The 15585-nt window shown below is 36.7% G+C and overlaps 1 protein-coding gene across 9 annotated transcripts in view; it reads right to left on the bottom strand.

Annotated features, from left to right (window-relative positions):
* The window catches only part of KLC1 (kinesin light chain 1), a 53694-nt gene that overhangs the window by 29387 nt on the left and 8722 nt on the right, over window positions 1-15585 (bottom strand). For 8 of the 9 annotated variants that reach the window (XM_074868903.1, XM_074868905.1, XM_074868902.1 and 5 more), the window contains exons 2-3: window positions 3112-3373; window positions 123-353 (exon numbers count right to left, since the gene is read on the bottom strand). In XM_074868903.1, coding sequence (XP_074725004.1) covers window positions 123-353; window positions 3112-3372 — 492 coding nt within the window. In that variant the 5' untranslated portion in view covers window position 3373. Of the gene's footprint in view, window positions 1-122; window positions 354-3111; window positions 3374-7410; window positions 7564-15585 lie in introns of those variants that run through there. The other variant, XM_074868904.1, reaches the window with a different exon arrangement.

The raw sequence follows: 15585 nt of genomic DNA, 5'->3' as shown, positions 1-15585 counted from the left end.
GCATTTAATGACAAGTTTATGTTAGAGACAAATAAAAAGCTTCTATCTGTCATTTCTTGGTAACTACGCAGATTACAACACATATGTAAATGTAAGGTGCTTTTTACTATGCAGCTACTTACTGATGGTGAAATGTCATCGTCATATTTTTTTAATTGATTCATGAATTCTAGATGTTTCTTTTCTTCCTCCAGTTGAGCCACAGACTGCTCACTTTTCTGTAGTTTCTGTTGTGTATTGGCTAGTTCATCCCGTAGCCACTGATTTTCCTGGCATAGCCGGCGAACCTGAGCACGCAATTTCTGCTTCTCTGATTCCACTGCATTTAAGTGATTTGACAAGGCCATCATTACCTAAAAAGCAGGAGGTGTCACATGACATACTTCCTCTAGAATGCAGTCCTGTATTTAATAAAAAAGCCTTTTACTATTTAAAACCTATGTCAGCTGTGAAATCTGGTAACCATTCAGTTTTCCCTTCTTTACATACCTGGTTCTCACTTTTCCTCACACTTTTTTACCATTTGTTCAACCAGAATTAACCTAGAGGAACTCTTTACTAATGATTGTTTTCCATGATGATATCAGAAGTCAAATTGTTTTAGAATTCCCTGAAGGTTACATACCATCTTAAAATATATGAAAAATTTGAACTAGGATTTAGATTACTGAAATGGAAAACTTTGTTCCACTAACATGAAACGGAACAGTAATACTTTTAACTTGAAGAACCACAAAAATAACTGAAGAACTAAGAGTTCTAATTTAGCAGCTTTCAGACAGAAAGGATTCATATACATGCTCACAGTTCATAAGGATGAAAACCTCAGCATAACAGTAATACTTCAAAGGGACAATTACACTACTGAGATCTAAATGTGAAACTGAACACACAATTTATATAAGCACTTTATATATACGTATCATAAGCTTGAGTGTGCACACATTCAGTGTGTTTGAACAGTCATATTAAGGACAAAAAAATAGAACAGCCATAAAAGCAGTCTACTTGGATTGGATTTCTGCTAGGCAAAGTTAAATGAAAAAAGAGCTCATTAAGTGAAAGCCAAACACTACGTACAGAAGATACTCTCCCTTCACTGCTTATGTAATCTCCCACTGATACACACAGAACAGCTGATAGCAATCCCAGGAAGCACACCTTGTAAGGATGGGCCACTGGTCACAATACAAATCTTCTTTCAGATGAGTTTTGACATTCCCAAGCTATATTTCATCTCCCCAATTTCATGTTTCTTTAAAACAAAGTTACTTTGAAGTGTTTTTAAATTAAATATTTCATGTGAAACAGATGGTGTCCTTAGCTGAAATTTCGGGTTTCAAAAAGATACATCAAGTCTGTAGAAACTACTTTTTCCTATGAAGGTAAGAAAAACTCCAGCTATAATTTCCTAATACCAGTCCAAATCTTCAGCTTTCAGCACCTACCTACTCACATACTCAAAATTGTTAATAATTTAAATTACTTGGCCTATTCAAACTGTGGCATTTGTAACATCAGAAGGTACATTTAGGAAAGTTGTGATAATAGGGTTAACATAATCAAACAACATTGTACAAGCTACAATGGCAAAACAAAATCTTTTGTAATTAACTGAAAGAAAAGTTTTATTACTTCTTCGAAGTCAGTTTCATTTTCATTGAAATAACACTTATGTCATCAGACCTACATCCATGTCACAAAAACATCTATAAAATATTTCCATATCTTAACTTAAATGCTGCAAATCATAAAAATTACTACATTGTTGCAACCTAAAGCAGGCAGGAAGAGTTGGCTTATCAGGTCTAAGAGTAGTAGTTTGAAGTGTCATTGCTTTCCTGACAAAGGCAGTAAATGCAGACTTCTTGGCTCCTTGCCACCACAGTCCACAAAACACTGTGTAGGGCAAACAAGGCAGTAACATCTGCAACTGAGGCTGCTGACTCCAACAGACACAAGAATCAGAAATAGCTTCTTGGAGTCCCAATACCATGTCAAAGTCAGAAGAGAGAAGTTACTCATTCACTCACAGATCTCCTACAAACACTCATTAACAGTAACTCAACTATTGCAATTTTATTCCGTATGTCTTCTAATATTTTCTTCTGATACAAAGGATCAAGCTTGTACAATATACTAAGGCCTGCCAATCGGTACCATAATGTCCAGGGGTTCTACAGTCCCATGTCTTGTAACCCGTATTTGTTCGTTCTCTCAGGCCTCAATTCACCACGATCCAATGCACAAAACTTCCAGATCACCAGACCCAGATCAGAAGACTGAGCCCAGTTACAGACGAGTATAAAGCCTATTAATATAGAGCTAACTCACTGGCATTTTCAAATCATTTGCAAACACTCTGCTATTTTATACTGATGACTGTGTCGCACCACATCATTTCTGGTTTTTGATGTAGTACAAAAATACCCTAAGGTTGGACTGTAAATATAGTACTGACATCCTGACTAAACATGCATCTTTTCACTCACCTTCTGCAGACAATATCTTCATCAACTAAAATAGTTCACAGAAATTAGCTGAGACCTTTTTTTAATGCATCAGTGAAAGTTGTTCAGGTTCTGTACTCGATTCTCAATGTTTAAAATACTCAGTAAATGTTCAACAAAGATTAGAGATTCTTAAGCTTCAGGAGCATTGTGAGCTACTATAAAGAATCTCAGAATCAAGGGAATATAAACATGAATTTAAGGTTACAACAGAGCTCAAAGGTTAGAGCAAATTTGGGGCATAGGGTGGAGAGGGAGAGGCGCCTCCCTACGCAGTAATTTAGAGCTAAAATGCCAGTGCTCAGTTCTTGAGCAGCTCAAACATTACCTGCCTAACATTACATGCACAAGTTTAAACAGAAAATATAGCAACTGTCTCACTGCGCTAAAGAGAAGCTCGGTTATGAGCTACAGTGCTTTAATACTGACTGCATAATGAATTCTGTAACATAGCAAGACAGACAGTATCTACCATTAATTACAGCAATGTTTCTCCTTAACATACAATAACAACGTAAATGTCCCAGCACATTACTAATATTCAGTAAGGCAAAGTTAAGTCCTCAAAGTCTGAAATGCTTTATTTCTACGGCAATTTTACCTGTGCTTCACTAAGGCCAAGCTCCAGCATTTCCAGTGACTTTCGAATCATGTTTGATTTTTCTTCAACCAGATTAGTTTCATCATCTTTCTTCAAACACTTCAGTGTTTCAAGTAAGCTCTGTAAAATTGAATTGTGTTCATTCTTCAGTGCCTCTAGTCCATTAATCACTTGCTTAGTTTTGGCAATGATTTCATCTTGAGTAAGCTTCTCCAACTTCTCTTCCTTTAAATACACCATTGTGGACATGTTTTCATACATTCTGAAATGGAAAAGTACACTAGTTAATCCAAAAGTAAAAATAAAATAAGCATTTCTCTTATAACTGAATAAAGCTTTCCTTTAAGAAGTCATTAAAACATGAATTTGAACTGTATATTCAGAATGCACAACTTTTACAATGTTTTGAGTCCTGGGTTTGAACAGTGTTTCAAGTTTTCCAGTTTCTATTTCCAGATCTAATATTAACACTAATTCATAAGCCAAACAACAACAGAAAATAGAATATATACTACAACAGGGCAGAATAATTTCTAATGAGCATTGAAGAATAGGGTTGCATCTCCAGGATTCTGGTTTGTGCAAAAGCAAAGTAGCTCGTGTATAAAAGATCTACTATAATAAATATAGCTATCTGCAGATGCCACTGATCTACAACTATCTCTACAAATATCCACAAGTAGAACTGGAAGAATTTGAAGAAATACCATTCAGCCCTCTAAAAGGGTTGATCAATCAGTCAATCATGAGAAAAATCACCCTCTTCTAGTACGAAGGAAACACCTTTTCCCAGGACTACAAAAGCCGTTATCACTCCTTATTTTGAAAATAACAACTACTCCCTAAGATTACATTCATTATTGCAACTCTGCAGTTACATACAGATATTCAATTGCCTACAGGTCTAAACGCAGATGTTTTGATGAAGTTGCAACAGCTGTCTCCTGCTAGAAAAAAAAGGTTTGTAGAACACAGCCCTTGCAAGAAACATTTCACTGTGTTATTCTGTCAGTATCTCATACACTACATTAAGGCTAGCAAATTTCTGGATATTTGTAAACACCTCTACCAAATCCAAATGAAGATCAAAAAAAGTTTAGAAACTCAGGTAACTTTACTATCACACATGCTGTTACTGAAGTGACAAACAAGTGTAACAACGTAAAAATACAAATAAGAAGACACAGAAATCACTTGATCCTTTTTTAAATGTCACCAGAAAAATCTTTTGTAACAAAAATAAAGAATTGAAGAATTGCTCCTTTATACTTAAGATATTTATACCTTCAAAAGAACCAGGAAGTATAAATTAGAACAAAGTAGGAGAGATTTTTCAAAAGCAATAAATTATCATATCTATATGAAGACACTTGGAGAAGCTTTGATAAACTAATATTTAAAATTAATTAGCTAAACTGTATTAGAACTTTGTACAGAAACAAGTCCAGTTTTAGAAGAAAGCAAAAAAAAATTACAGCCACTTAAATCTTGAATAAAAGTGCTATAAGGAACACACATATAAGCACAACTTCATGACAACAGCCAAAGAATGTGCTTGTATACTCTTGTAAGACATTAAAAAAAAAGTGGTTATATACACTCAAATTACCCTGTTATCATCTCCTCCAATGCAATACCTAAAAGGCATAACCATTTGTCACAAAAGAGCTGTACACTACACTGATTTTTTCTGTAATAATCTATTGTCTGAAAAAAAAAGATAATTTGGGGAAGCAGTGAATTTGGTTTTACCACAGTTTAATACAAGAATTTCATGTTCACAGATATATGTAATATAGAGTGTATATACCTGTATAAAACATCTAATCTCGTGTGGCATAAGAAAGCCTGATGAGCAGAAGGATATTTACGCATTTTCCATTTATAACCTGAGAACTATTACCCAGAATGCTTGAATGACATTTTTAAAGTACATACTCTCTAAAATTGTGTATAAAAATGAACTGCAATTTAATGTGAGCCAAATTTGTAAATATATGCTTCTAACATGCAGAATCATATAAGAAATCGTTATGGATTATGCTAACTTCAGCATACAACTTAACCCTAATTACCATCAGCATGCTTTCATGCCTGCAATTAACAATTTCCATCCTGAATGCAAAGACCTCAAACTGTGATCATAAAGAAATAAAAACAGCAGAGGCCTTCTAATGACTAGGGACTTCCATTTTGTATTAGAAAAGTTCTGAGAAATGATTTTTAAATACTTAGGGTTTTCTTACATCCCAAAATAAGTACATGATCATTCATCTGTCTTACGTGAATAGGGGTAGCAATTCCTTCTGTGTGCTTCAGTGTTCTGTAGTCATTCTACACCAAAGATGGAAGGCAGGTGGGTGCATGTACATATGTAATGCATGCACCGATACTGTTTTTAAAAAATTGCACATTTTAACCACCACAATAGATGTTAAATGAATTCTAGGTGATGAATACAGATAAATTAACAGCCTTTCACCATTACAAAAAGAAAACATGAAACCAAGAAAGTAATACCAAAAGCTACATTAAGCCTTGTAGTGGTTATGCCTTCATGCAAAAAAGAATAAAGGGAAGTACCTATCTGACATATGAAATCCAGCCAAAAGACACATCTGTGGGCACAATTACATTTAAGGTGTGAAATGGACACTGATTTGTTACCATAAGGAAAAAAGGCTGTCAGATCATAGATAGAATCTGGCATATAGCTCTAGCTAAAGATTAGCATGGGTCCTAAAGACAACTAAATAAACAAATAAAATAGTTCTAATTTTTATTTTTATTTCCTTATGTATTCCTAAGAATTCCCTTTCTCAGTATTGACATTTTCATTATTTAATAGCCAGGTTTCAAATACTAAAAGCTGGGAAGGTAGATTTTTAATGTATCTAGTATCTGATCATTATTGTTTTAAAATATAATTTAAAAATACAATTAAAATCCCACACCAAAATCTGTAAACTGCTGTAACAAGTCAAGTTCTCCCTAAACTTTTTCATCTGAATATACAGATAGCAGGCAGGATAGCTGAAAACTATGGAATAATGTGTCTGCATACAAGAAAGTAAATCATCTTCCTAAGAGTAAAAGCTACTACAAGACTGGTTCAACCCATACCTACAGGCCCTATCATCTACAAGCACTGCAAATTCCACAAAGATACAGTATACACTAATTTGAGCTTTCTGCATCTCCAATATGTACCTACCAGTTCACTGTTTTGTGACAATAACCAGACTATTCAGGGCTTTTAACCCTAATTTCACTGTTAGTTCCTCCTTAATTAAATGGCAAGCTTCAAGTTCTACATCTGGCAGGTGCTTGTTTCATTTTGTGTTAGCTGCAAATTACAAGTAATTAATTCCCTGCTCAGACCAAGAACACATCTCATTACATCATGAAACGCACCATCTTGAAATACTATGAGCTGCTTTAACTGCTAATCTTCATAATGTGGAAAACTGCCTCAAAAACAATCCTCAAAAGATCACAGGCCTTCCAAGCACAAGAAGAAAATCACCAACAAAGGCAAGAGATGAAAAACAGTCTGCCGAGGGACATGAGTAGTATGTCAAACACTACATAACTGCACCCCTTCCTAACAAGGCAGCCCAGCAACACACACTAGGCAGAAATGGCAAGGATGAATCACCCATGGATGTTTTTCGTATACTTAGAAAGGTGTTTGTAGAAGGACTCGCATAAGAAACACTCTAGTTCGAATATACTGCTGTTAGGGTTTAGTCAGAAATCTCTGACTGAAAGAACAGTCTGAAAAAAAGTCTGAAAGAACACCGGTTACTTTTTTTTTAATCTGTTAATTTCTCTTTTTCTGTGAGGCTATGTCTGCTATCACAAGTCATATTCCCATACATAAGGAAATTTATAATCTCTTCTTGTTCAACTTGCCTTCCTTTTAACTAAAACAATCCCTTCCACTCAGGAATTTTATTCCAATACGTCCATCTTTAACCTCACAAAGGATATATATGTTCAGGACTGTAGCTGAACTGCCAGTGCTATCTATCACTCTTTTCATCATACTATATTTGAATCCACACATGAGCCTCTACAGAATAGAAAATCTTGAACTGCACCTGTAAACAGTGTCCTGTTGGAGGTCAGACTTAAGGTATGCTTGCTGACCCAGTTCTATAAATAAGAACACTGCTGCGCTTCAGTGCTGCCTCAGGTTTCCAACTACATGATCTCAGAAAGCCTCTTCACAATTTAGCACACATGTACATAAGCTACCTTAAAAATAATGCAGTAAAAACAATTAGTGGCACATACCAGAGGCTGTAAAAGCAGGTAGGAAGATGGAGCTGCAGGTGACCAGCAACCAACATTGAGCTATGCAGAGGTCTTTTAAAACACACGTGTTTGAAAAAAGAATTAACCCCTTGGAGTCACTTATTCTATCAACTTCCAGCCAGTGAGCATCTGAATTTAAAAAAAAAAAAAATAAAAAATTTTACTGTGCTGCTTCTGCCAGCCTTCAACTCAGAGCTAACCCTGAATGCAGATGTCTGCCCTACCACTTGGTTTAAAATGAAGGTATGCAAGGTAAATACTATTAAAAGGACATTTGTAGTCTAACGTCAAGGGCACGTAGCCTAATAAAAGCTTAGAATCACGTTGGTAATTTGACCTACAATCTTAACATCACAAGACGTCTGTGTTGGTAAGCAAACGGGACAAACACTGATCATTTGTAAAGGTTTAGCATTTATAAAGGTAAAGCCACAAATTTGTGAAGAAATGCACAATAAGCATAGGATAGCTTGACCAAAAAGTGTAAAACACCAAAAAACATGAATACTGGCAGAGACTTTCACCAGACTAACATGGCTGTTGCTTTTCTAAAGACTGCCAGGTGCAGCCCACTCTCCACACCACGTCGGTGGGAAGAGGCTGCACGGCCCTATGTTCTCCCCCTACATCACAACAGCACCCACCTCTGAAAACCACTGCGTCACAGACTCTAGGAAACCCCAATGGCTATCAGTAAGTCTATGTTTAAGTGAATAATATCAATGCCTATCAATAAACTATGTTCAAGTGAAGAGGATTATGTACTTGTTTAGCTGAAAAATAAAGCCACTGTACAATTGCCTTGATAAACCTTGGTATTTTTTAACATCTCAGTCTGCTATAAAAAAAGAATCATACCTTTCAGGGGAAATCTTTGGAAGATTAAAAGATTACTAAGAATAAAAGCAAGCTAACAAATTATATTTGCTAACAAAAAATATGATGGCAAAAATAGCTCCTATAAAACCTGTAGCAAGGGTGATGCTGACAATTCTCTTTGAGAAAGCAGAAGCTAAGATTTGCACTGCTGTGCAAATCCTTTTATTTAGATTTCTATAGCACACTACATCAACACTGATGAAGCATATACTGTTTCTCAGCAATCATATCTGCATTCCTATAAGTATCAATCTTAACACTATTTTGAAAGAAATACTTTTGCACATTTCAAGGATAACTGCCAAGAAAGCCTTCAGTCATTTTAGTCTTCATCCTTCTGTAGCAAGTAAACTACTTTCATTAAAATTATGACTTCCTGCTGAAACCATTAATTCAGTAAAAAACCCTTATACAGTATAAAAGTATTCAGTGGCATAAGAGCATCCTGTAACTGCAGATTATTCTTCCTCTTAAAGAAAAGGTTATTACGGTGTCAATCCCCTGACAGTACTCTACTGAATAAACTACTAGCTAGTGTTTCAATTATCATGATACAGTCAAATCTTTATCTTTTTAAATGCAGACAATCCAGGTTACCTGTCAATCTATTTCCAAAATCTCTTTTAGATTCAATCATATCTGGAATTCCATAATGCTGCAGAGCATGGTCAAACCCCACCTTGCTCCTCCTGCTCACATACTGCAGCAGACAGATCCTCTGATGATATGGCTACCCCCATTATTTGGATAAAAGGAATCAAGGGAAAGTATCCTCTTTCTAGCATATCTAAGCCACTACATTTTACCTTTCTGAAGTACTAAAAATATATAGCGATTAAAACACAGAATAGTGACGTATCCTAAAATCACAGTGGATTATTCTTCCTCTGAGAAGTGGCATCTGTTTGGATCCTACCATCACTCTGCCTGTATCATAAGCATGTATGAGAAAAATCTATTCTCTGTATACATTCCCAAGCCCTTCTAACATCTCAGGTTTCAAATGAAGCTGGATGGAAATAAGATCCTTCGATGCATTTGTTATCACATCAAAGATTACTCTTCGTCAAAGCTGAAGCAAGTGCAAGAGAAATCTGACAGGCGTGTGTCTAACGCAGTTTACCAGACCCAGTCAGGAGTCTAGAGGAACTACACTAAAAGCCGTACTTTCAAGAAGGTACATGCTTATTAACTCTTTGTTAATCAAGGTTACTATCATCTGTTACAGGTTGGTGGTACATACCTTCCTTACTCTAAATCTAAAACAACATTCTTACTAACTATCCTCAGACCTGGGGCAAGACCAAAACCCCATTCTGTCCCAGAATAGTAAAACTGAATACAAATCTCTTCCACTGTTAGGCAGTCTTGGGCAAAGAGCTCTAATGCCAATTCGTTAATTTTGGTTATGTCCAGCAATTTCTGTGATTTGCAGTCTGTCTGTCTTCAGTCTCCTACCACTTGGAGCAAGGGAGTTGTCTCTTTTTTTTTTTTTTTGTGCTACTGCTGTGTCAACAGCAAACAGCGTCTGCTGATCTTCAAAGCTAGCACTTCCTCAGTTTCTTGTGAGCACTAATAAACACTTCCAAGCAGCCACCAATGGACCTCAAGAAAGCAGAGCATTTTGTCTGTTCACTAAAACACTGACACGACATACCAGTCTGGGTCACACAGGATTTGCCTTGTGCTTATGACCAAAAGCCCATCTCAATGGATCATTTCAACAAAATGATCGTGACTCTATTAAGTGTGGTTACATAAAGACAGAACAAACATACTTAAATGCATCAGAAGGCAGAAGCTGAATAATTTAAAAAGCCATTTACCCTTAGTTATCAAAAATGGTTGTCACAATCACACATCAGGAAAAATCAAGGCTAATTATTCAAGACAATTGTAGTTTAGTATTTTGTTGCTATGAAGACATGCTTCATAAATTACCTACTTTAAGTGGACTGAAAGGAAACTTTGAGTGTGTTTTTAAAGAAATACTGTCAAGACAGTTTGAGTTACAAATCCATCATCATTATCAAATTCCACAAATTTTACCCTCAGTGTTCCAAGGATCTGCATTTATTTCTGGTGGAAATGGCATGTGGCTCTTCATGGACTTGCCAACTTGTGCAACCATGACTTCAGTGTATCTTGAGTCTCGATAAGACATTTTTAACAGTGATTCTAGGTGGTAAGAGCATCTCAGACTGGAGTAGAGAGGTACAGTAACATTGAAGTATTTTGAAAGTTACTTGTCTTGCAATTTTAAGCTGTCGGTAGCATAGACAACATTTTTTGAGCTTGATTCCAGTTCTTTCATTTTGCACTGTTATTTTTGGACAAGAACTGCTTTATTGACTAATCAAAGTAAGCATCCATTTATATATCTATTTATCTTAACTCTAAATAGCACTTAGGTAAAAGCAAAGGAATGCTACCATCAATTCAGACTTCCATAATACATTAAAAACCCCATCAGCTTCCACTTACTAACATCAGAACTATAATCTTAACCAAATCTACTTTTTATGGCATACCTACAACTATTAAAAAAATGCATGCAGGAAGGGCAGAGAAGGCCACATCTTGATTCATATTATTGGATCTATGTGGGAAGCTTTGCTGACAATTTACTGTGAGCACAGATTATGATGCTTTTACACATGTTGCTTGAGGACACTGAAGAGAAGGGTTATTTAAACCAAAACAAGAAACCCAGCAATTTCTTCTGCAGACATAAAAGGAACATCCACTAATACTGCTTCAGCACACATTACCCTTTAGGTTTAACAAATCCTTCAAACTTGTTTTGAAGCTATCTAATAGTTTACATTAAGATGTACAAACCACAGGGTCTACCTTCAAGCTTTAGAGAAAATAGCCTTCCCCTGCTTATCCTTCCATTAAAAAAAGAAAAATTAAATACTAAACCAGTAACTTAATTCTTCCAAAATGACTACAGAAAAAGTTGCACAAATTGTTCAGGCATTGTCCTTAACATTGAGAAGGAATTAATTCCACCCCGTTAAATATTAAAATTGATACTTTTGATGGCAATCACCAATTATCAAACAGATGAATAGTTTTTTTTACACCTTACAAATTTCAGTTCACAGAAAGCACAGCAAATGATGCAATCATCTAGAAAAACAACCTCGTACCATTCACTGTTTCTTACCTACTACAGCAGAGAGCTGATTTTGCTGTAAGGTTGAAAATAATTTCCTTGTTAGGCATTCCATAATCTGCAGGGTTTACTCAGATGGTCTGAACTCTACTGGGCCAGGAGGTATGGAGCAGTACAGCCAAGCACTAACCCAGCATTTGACAAAGGCACCTTAACATTCTGTGAACTCACACCTGAGGATCAAACCATAGTTTTAGCCCCCTTCTCCAGTGATCTTTTACATTCATGAGTTATCGTAGCTAGTGCTGGGCACTGGGTGCTCCTCTGGGACTCCTGAAATACTGGCTGTGGTTAACAACACCAGCATGACAGTTCCCACCATCCTGCTGCAGTACACCACTCTTCTGGTGCACTGACACAGAACAAGACCACACATTAACTGGAAAATAGACACCAAAAAAGTAAAAAATTACAGTTTTAGTACTATTTTTTAAACCATCTCTCTTGGATGAATTGTTTTGAAAGCATCCCCCTACTGAGGATGGCAGAACAGTCAATTCCTAAAACAACTGTGCCATTAAAAGCAACATGTCATGCACTTCCAAGTATTGCTCCATGTGCAGCCAGACTACAGGCCAAGAGAAAAAAAGGAGAAGACAAAAACAAAAAGTCAGCAAGCATATTTCCAGGCCACTTGTTAACACAACAACTGGGTGGGGATCAAGATTCAGTGGCCACACAAACTACAAGCAGGCACTGTAATTCAAACCCCACTGACTGCTGCTTTCAAAAATATGCTGTGCATCTTTGCTCTCTACCTGCATTCCGCACAAACTTAGAAATTTTTTCTAAGTTAAACGATGTATTTTAACAGCAATAGTTGAAGTGTGCTCCAAAATCAACACACAGCACATATAATTTTAACTTAAAAGTACTGTGAGAGAAATTGATACCGAGTAAGGAAGACTTGAAAGCAGAGTAACTGAATCATTAATCTGCCTTTATCTCTTTTCTGAACAATTGAAAGGAGATGCAAGTCACAGCAAATTACTGGGACACTGAGTCAAAGTCACCCTATGGTGCAACTCTTGCCTTTTCAAAAGGTATAGTAGGATGGGTAACAAATCTTTGAACAATGAGGGCATCTGGCTAAAACACCTATCAGTACCATAACAAAACAATACCTCTCATCTCTGCACGATTTCTTAAACCCCCAGGAATGCCCAGCAAGCACCAGCATTCTGTATTCCACAATGCTCCCAGACAAGAACCCTACAGAGCAGTTTTATCACATCCTCTCTGTTAATTCTGCCTTAAGGTAGGATAGCAATCAGGTTCGCACACCAAACCTTCCCAACATATACCACTCCTCAAAATTAACATATCTTCCTGAGGAGTCATTCATTCATACCTCTAGTAAGACCTCTAGGTCACTATTATTTGTGCGAGCACACTGCCAAACATCATCATGACTCCTGCACTCCTCCATATTTCAACAGTAATATTCATTATACTGAATGCAACTGGGCTACAGCCAGGGAAATGGCAAATATAAACAATAGCGCATTCTTATATCTTCCACACATTATTGTCTTCTATGTACAGAGGAATTTGGAGACAGAAATGGCTGCTGAATTATCTGGTCTGGCTTCCTGCAAACACAGGACCAGGAGCATTCACTCACTAAGGCTATGTATGGTGGGAGATAGCAACCTGGCAATGCTCCTCATGCAGCCATACATTTCATTCACATCCTCCATCATTTCAGCACAAACACTCCCATCCATAATAAATCAAATCAAACATATGCACCTTTACTGGATTATTTTTCAGTCACAGGTGAGGGAACAGAAAAAGAAAAGGTCCAGGACACAAACACAGCCAAAATACATTTATTTGCCAATGCTGCTGTGCAGCAAGCTGTGTTAACAGAATGAGGATATGGAACAAGATTCAGGAGTGTGGAACTACATAAACCAGCATTAAGACTCACAAAAAGTTCAACTATATCCTTAGAGATTGAGTATATATTCCTGTTCTGTCAGCAGAAACATTTTAGGAGGTTTTTGTCCTCCTAGCTCAAACCTGTAACCTCTCCTATATCCTCACGGATTACCATCCCACTAGTTGCATTATGCTGACTAGAGACAGCTACCCTCTACACTGAGGTGAAGGGGGGAGGAATCCCACTTTTTTAACCAATCCTCATCCGTCTAAACACACACTAAATATGGGAGGGGCGAGCAGGGAGGAACATCCAGTTTAAGCACATGAACAAATGAAACGTTAAAGGTGAGGGTACAGTAAAATCTACTCATGGCAAAGACAAGAAGGATGAGGGAGTAACAGTAGTCTCTCCGAAATGGAAGCTGCCCAAGCTGGAAGAGAAACATACAGCTGTGACTTTCCTACACTATTCAGCCTGACGTTGTCTGATAAAGGAACATCCATAAAAGCACTCAATCTTAAACACAATATTCTATTCGGGGGGGGGGGGGGGGGGGGGGGGAAAAAGGCAGAGCTACCCTCGACACAGAACCCCCCTCCTCTTCTAGTCCATAACCTGTATGACATGCTTTGCAAATCAACTAATGTCAGCTGGAAGGAGCTAACTCAAGACATACTGCAGGAATGCAGTTACTGCAATCCCTTAAAAAGTTTGAAACCACCACCCTCTACACTGTGGAATGGCACACACACACACACACAAATAATAGCACATGGCAAGTAATCTTAATTTTTTGTTAACATTCTACTTGTGCTGTCTCCAGACAAAGCACAACATTAGAACAGCATAAAATATTAGTAGTAATACACTGCCAAAAGGGATAGCAGCACAGTATTTAAGAAACAGTTTTTGAATATAACATCAGGTTTTGTATGTAATGCAAATAATTCCAAAAAAATGTAAGTAGTCCTTTAAAAAGACTGATTTTTCAATACAACTCTTTAAGCAGTACCAAAAAGTTCAGCTTCATGTCAGACATTTCTTGACCTTCTGAATATTAATTAGTGCAACATTAACTTTTTAAATGGTTTACTGGGGTACATCACATAATGAGTATAATTAAGGAAGCCAGTACTACTGACTAGGCTGGTTACACATCCTTTGCTCTATTCACTCCAAAATTTAATAAAATCAGCTCTAGTTCTGATATAACCCCAGAAACACAATCTTAATACGATGAATGGGTTTTATGGCAGATATTTACAAAAGAACCAAAATAGGAAACTGCTCACTTTTAAGTCTACCCGCAAAAGATATTTTACTACTTTTACCCATAAGCAAGACCTGATATTGAGAAACCATGTAAAAAATCTGTACATCTGAGTAGACAACAGAGGGAAAGCATATTTGGAATAGAAGATGGCATGATCCCATGCCCTCCCTAATTTTGAGCAAGAAAGATGACTAACAATAACTGACAACATACATTCAATTTAATTCCACATACATGTCAAAACACAGCTGTCAGAGTAAAGGTTGTTTCTGTGCACTAAAAAGAGTTAAATAGCAGAGTCCATGGGAGATAAACTGGATTCAAAGAAACAAACAGTAATTAAAATCAACACACAGATACTATTACTTGTATCTGGTTTCTTAGTTAACTGAATCTGAAGAAACTGTCAACTACCAGAGATTAATTTTCTTTATACATTATAAGAAATTAGCATATCTAGTGTTAACTGTGCTTTAGTGTTCATCCTCTGAGAATAACTCCTTTGTTCACGTTTCCAAATATATTATGGGCACTGGAAGCATACATTCTCAGTACTGGAAGCATACATTCCCAGACCTCATACTTGCCTATTCACTATGGCCTGTCATTATTAAATATATTAATTGTCTAGCACAAAAAAAAAACCCAAGTATAGTGTCATCTTAAGCCTGATGCCTGCAAAGCACCTCACACAAAACCCTATGGAAATAATTCCTCCATCACCGAAAGCATCTGTAATTCTGGCTCTGACCCTCTAACAAAGTGCCCAATTTAAATCCCATAAAATGAAGGCAACAAAAGCATCTCACCTTTTTCTGGTCAGACGTTTATCGATCAAGTAATTTTTCAAAGAAACCACACTTATTTCTACAACCTGCCTTCAGAAAGGAAAATGCACTAAAAAAATTACTGGGAAAGCCTTAATACCTCAAA

Source organism: Strix uralensis, chromosome 4, assembly GCF_047716275.1.
Source record: "Strix uralensis isolate ZFMK-TIS-50842 chromosome 4, bStrUra1, whole genome shotgun sequence".
NCBI lineage: Eukaryota > Metazoa > Chordata > Aves > Strigiformes > Strigidae > Strix > Strix uralensis.
This window is presented reverse-complemented; position numbering and strand designations above follow the sequence as displayed.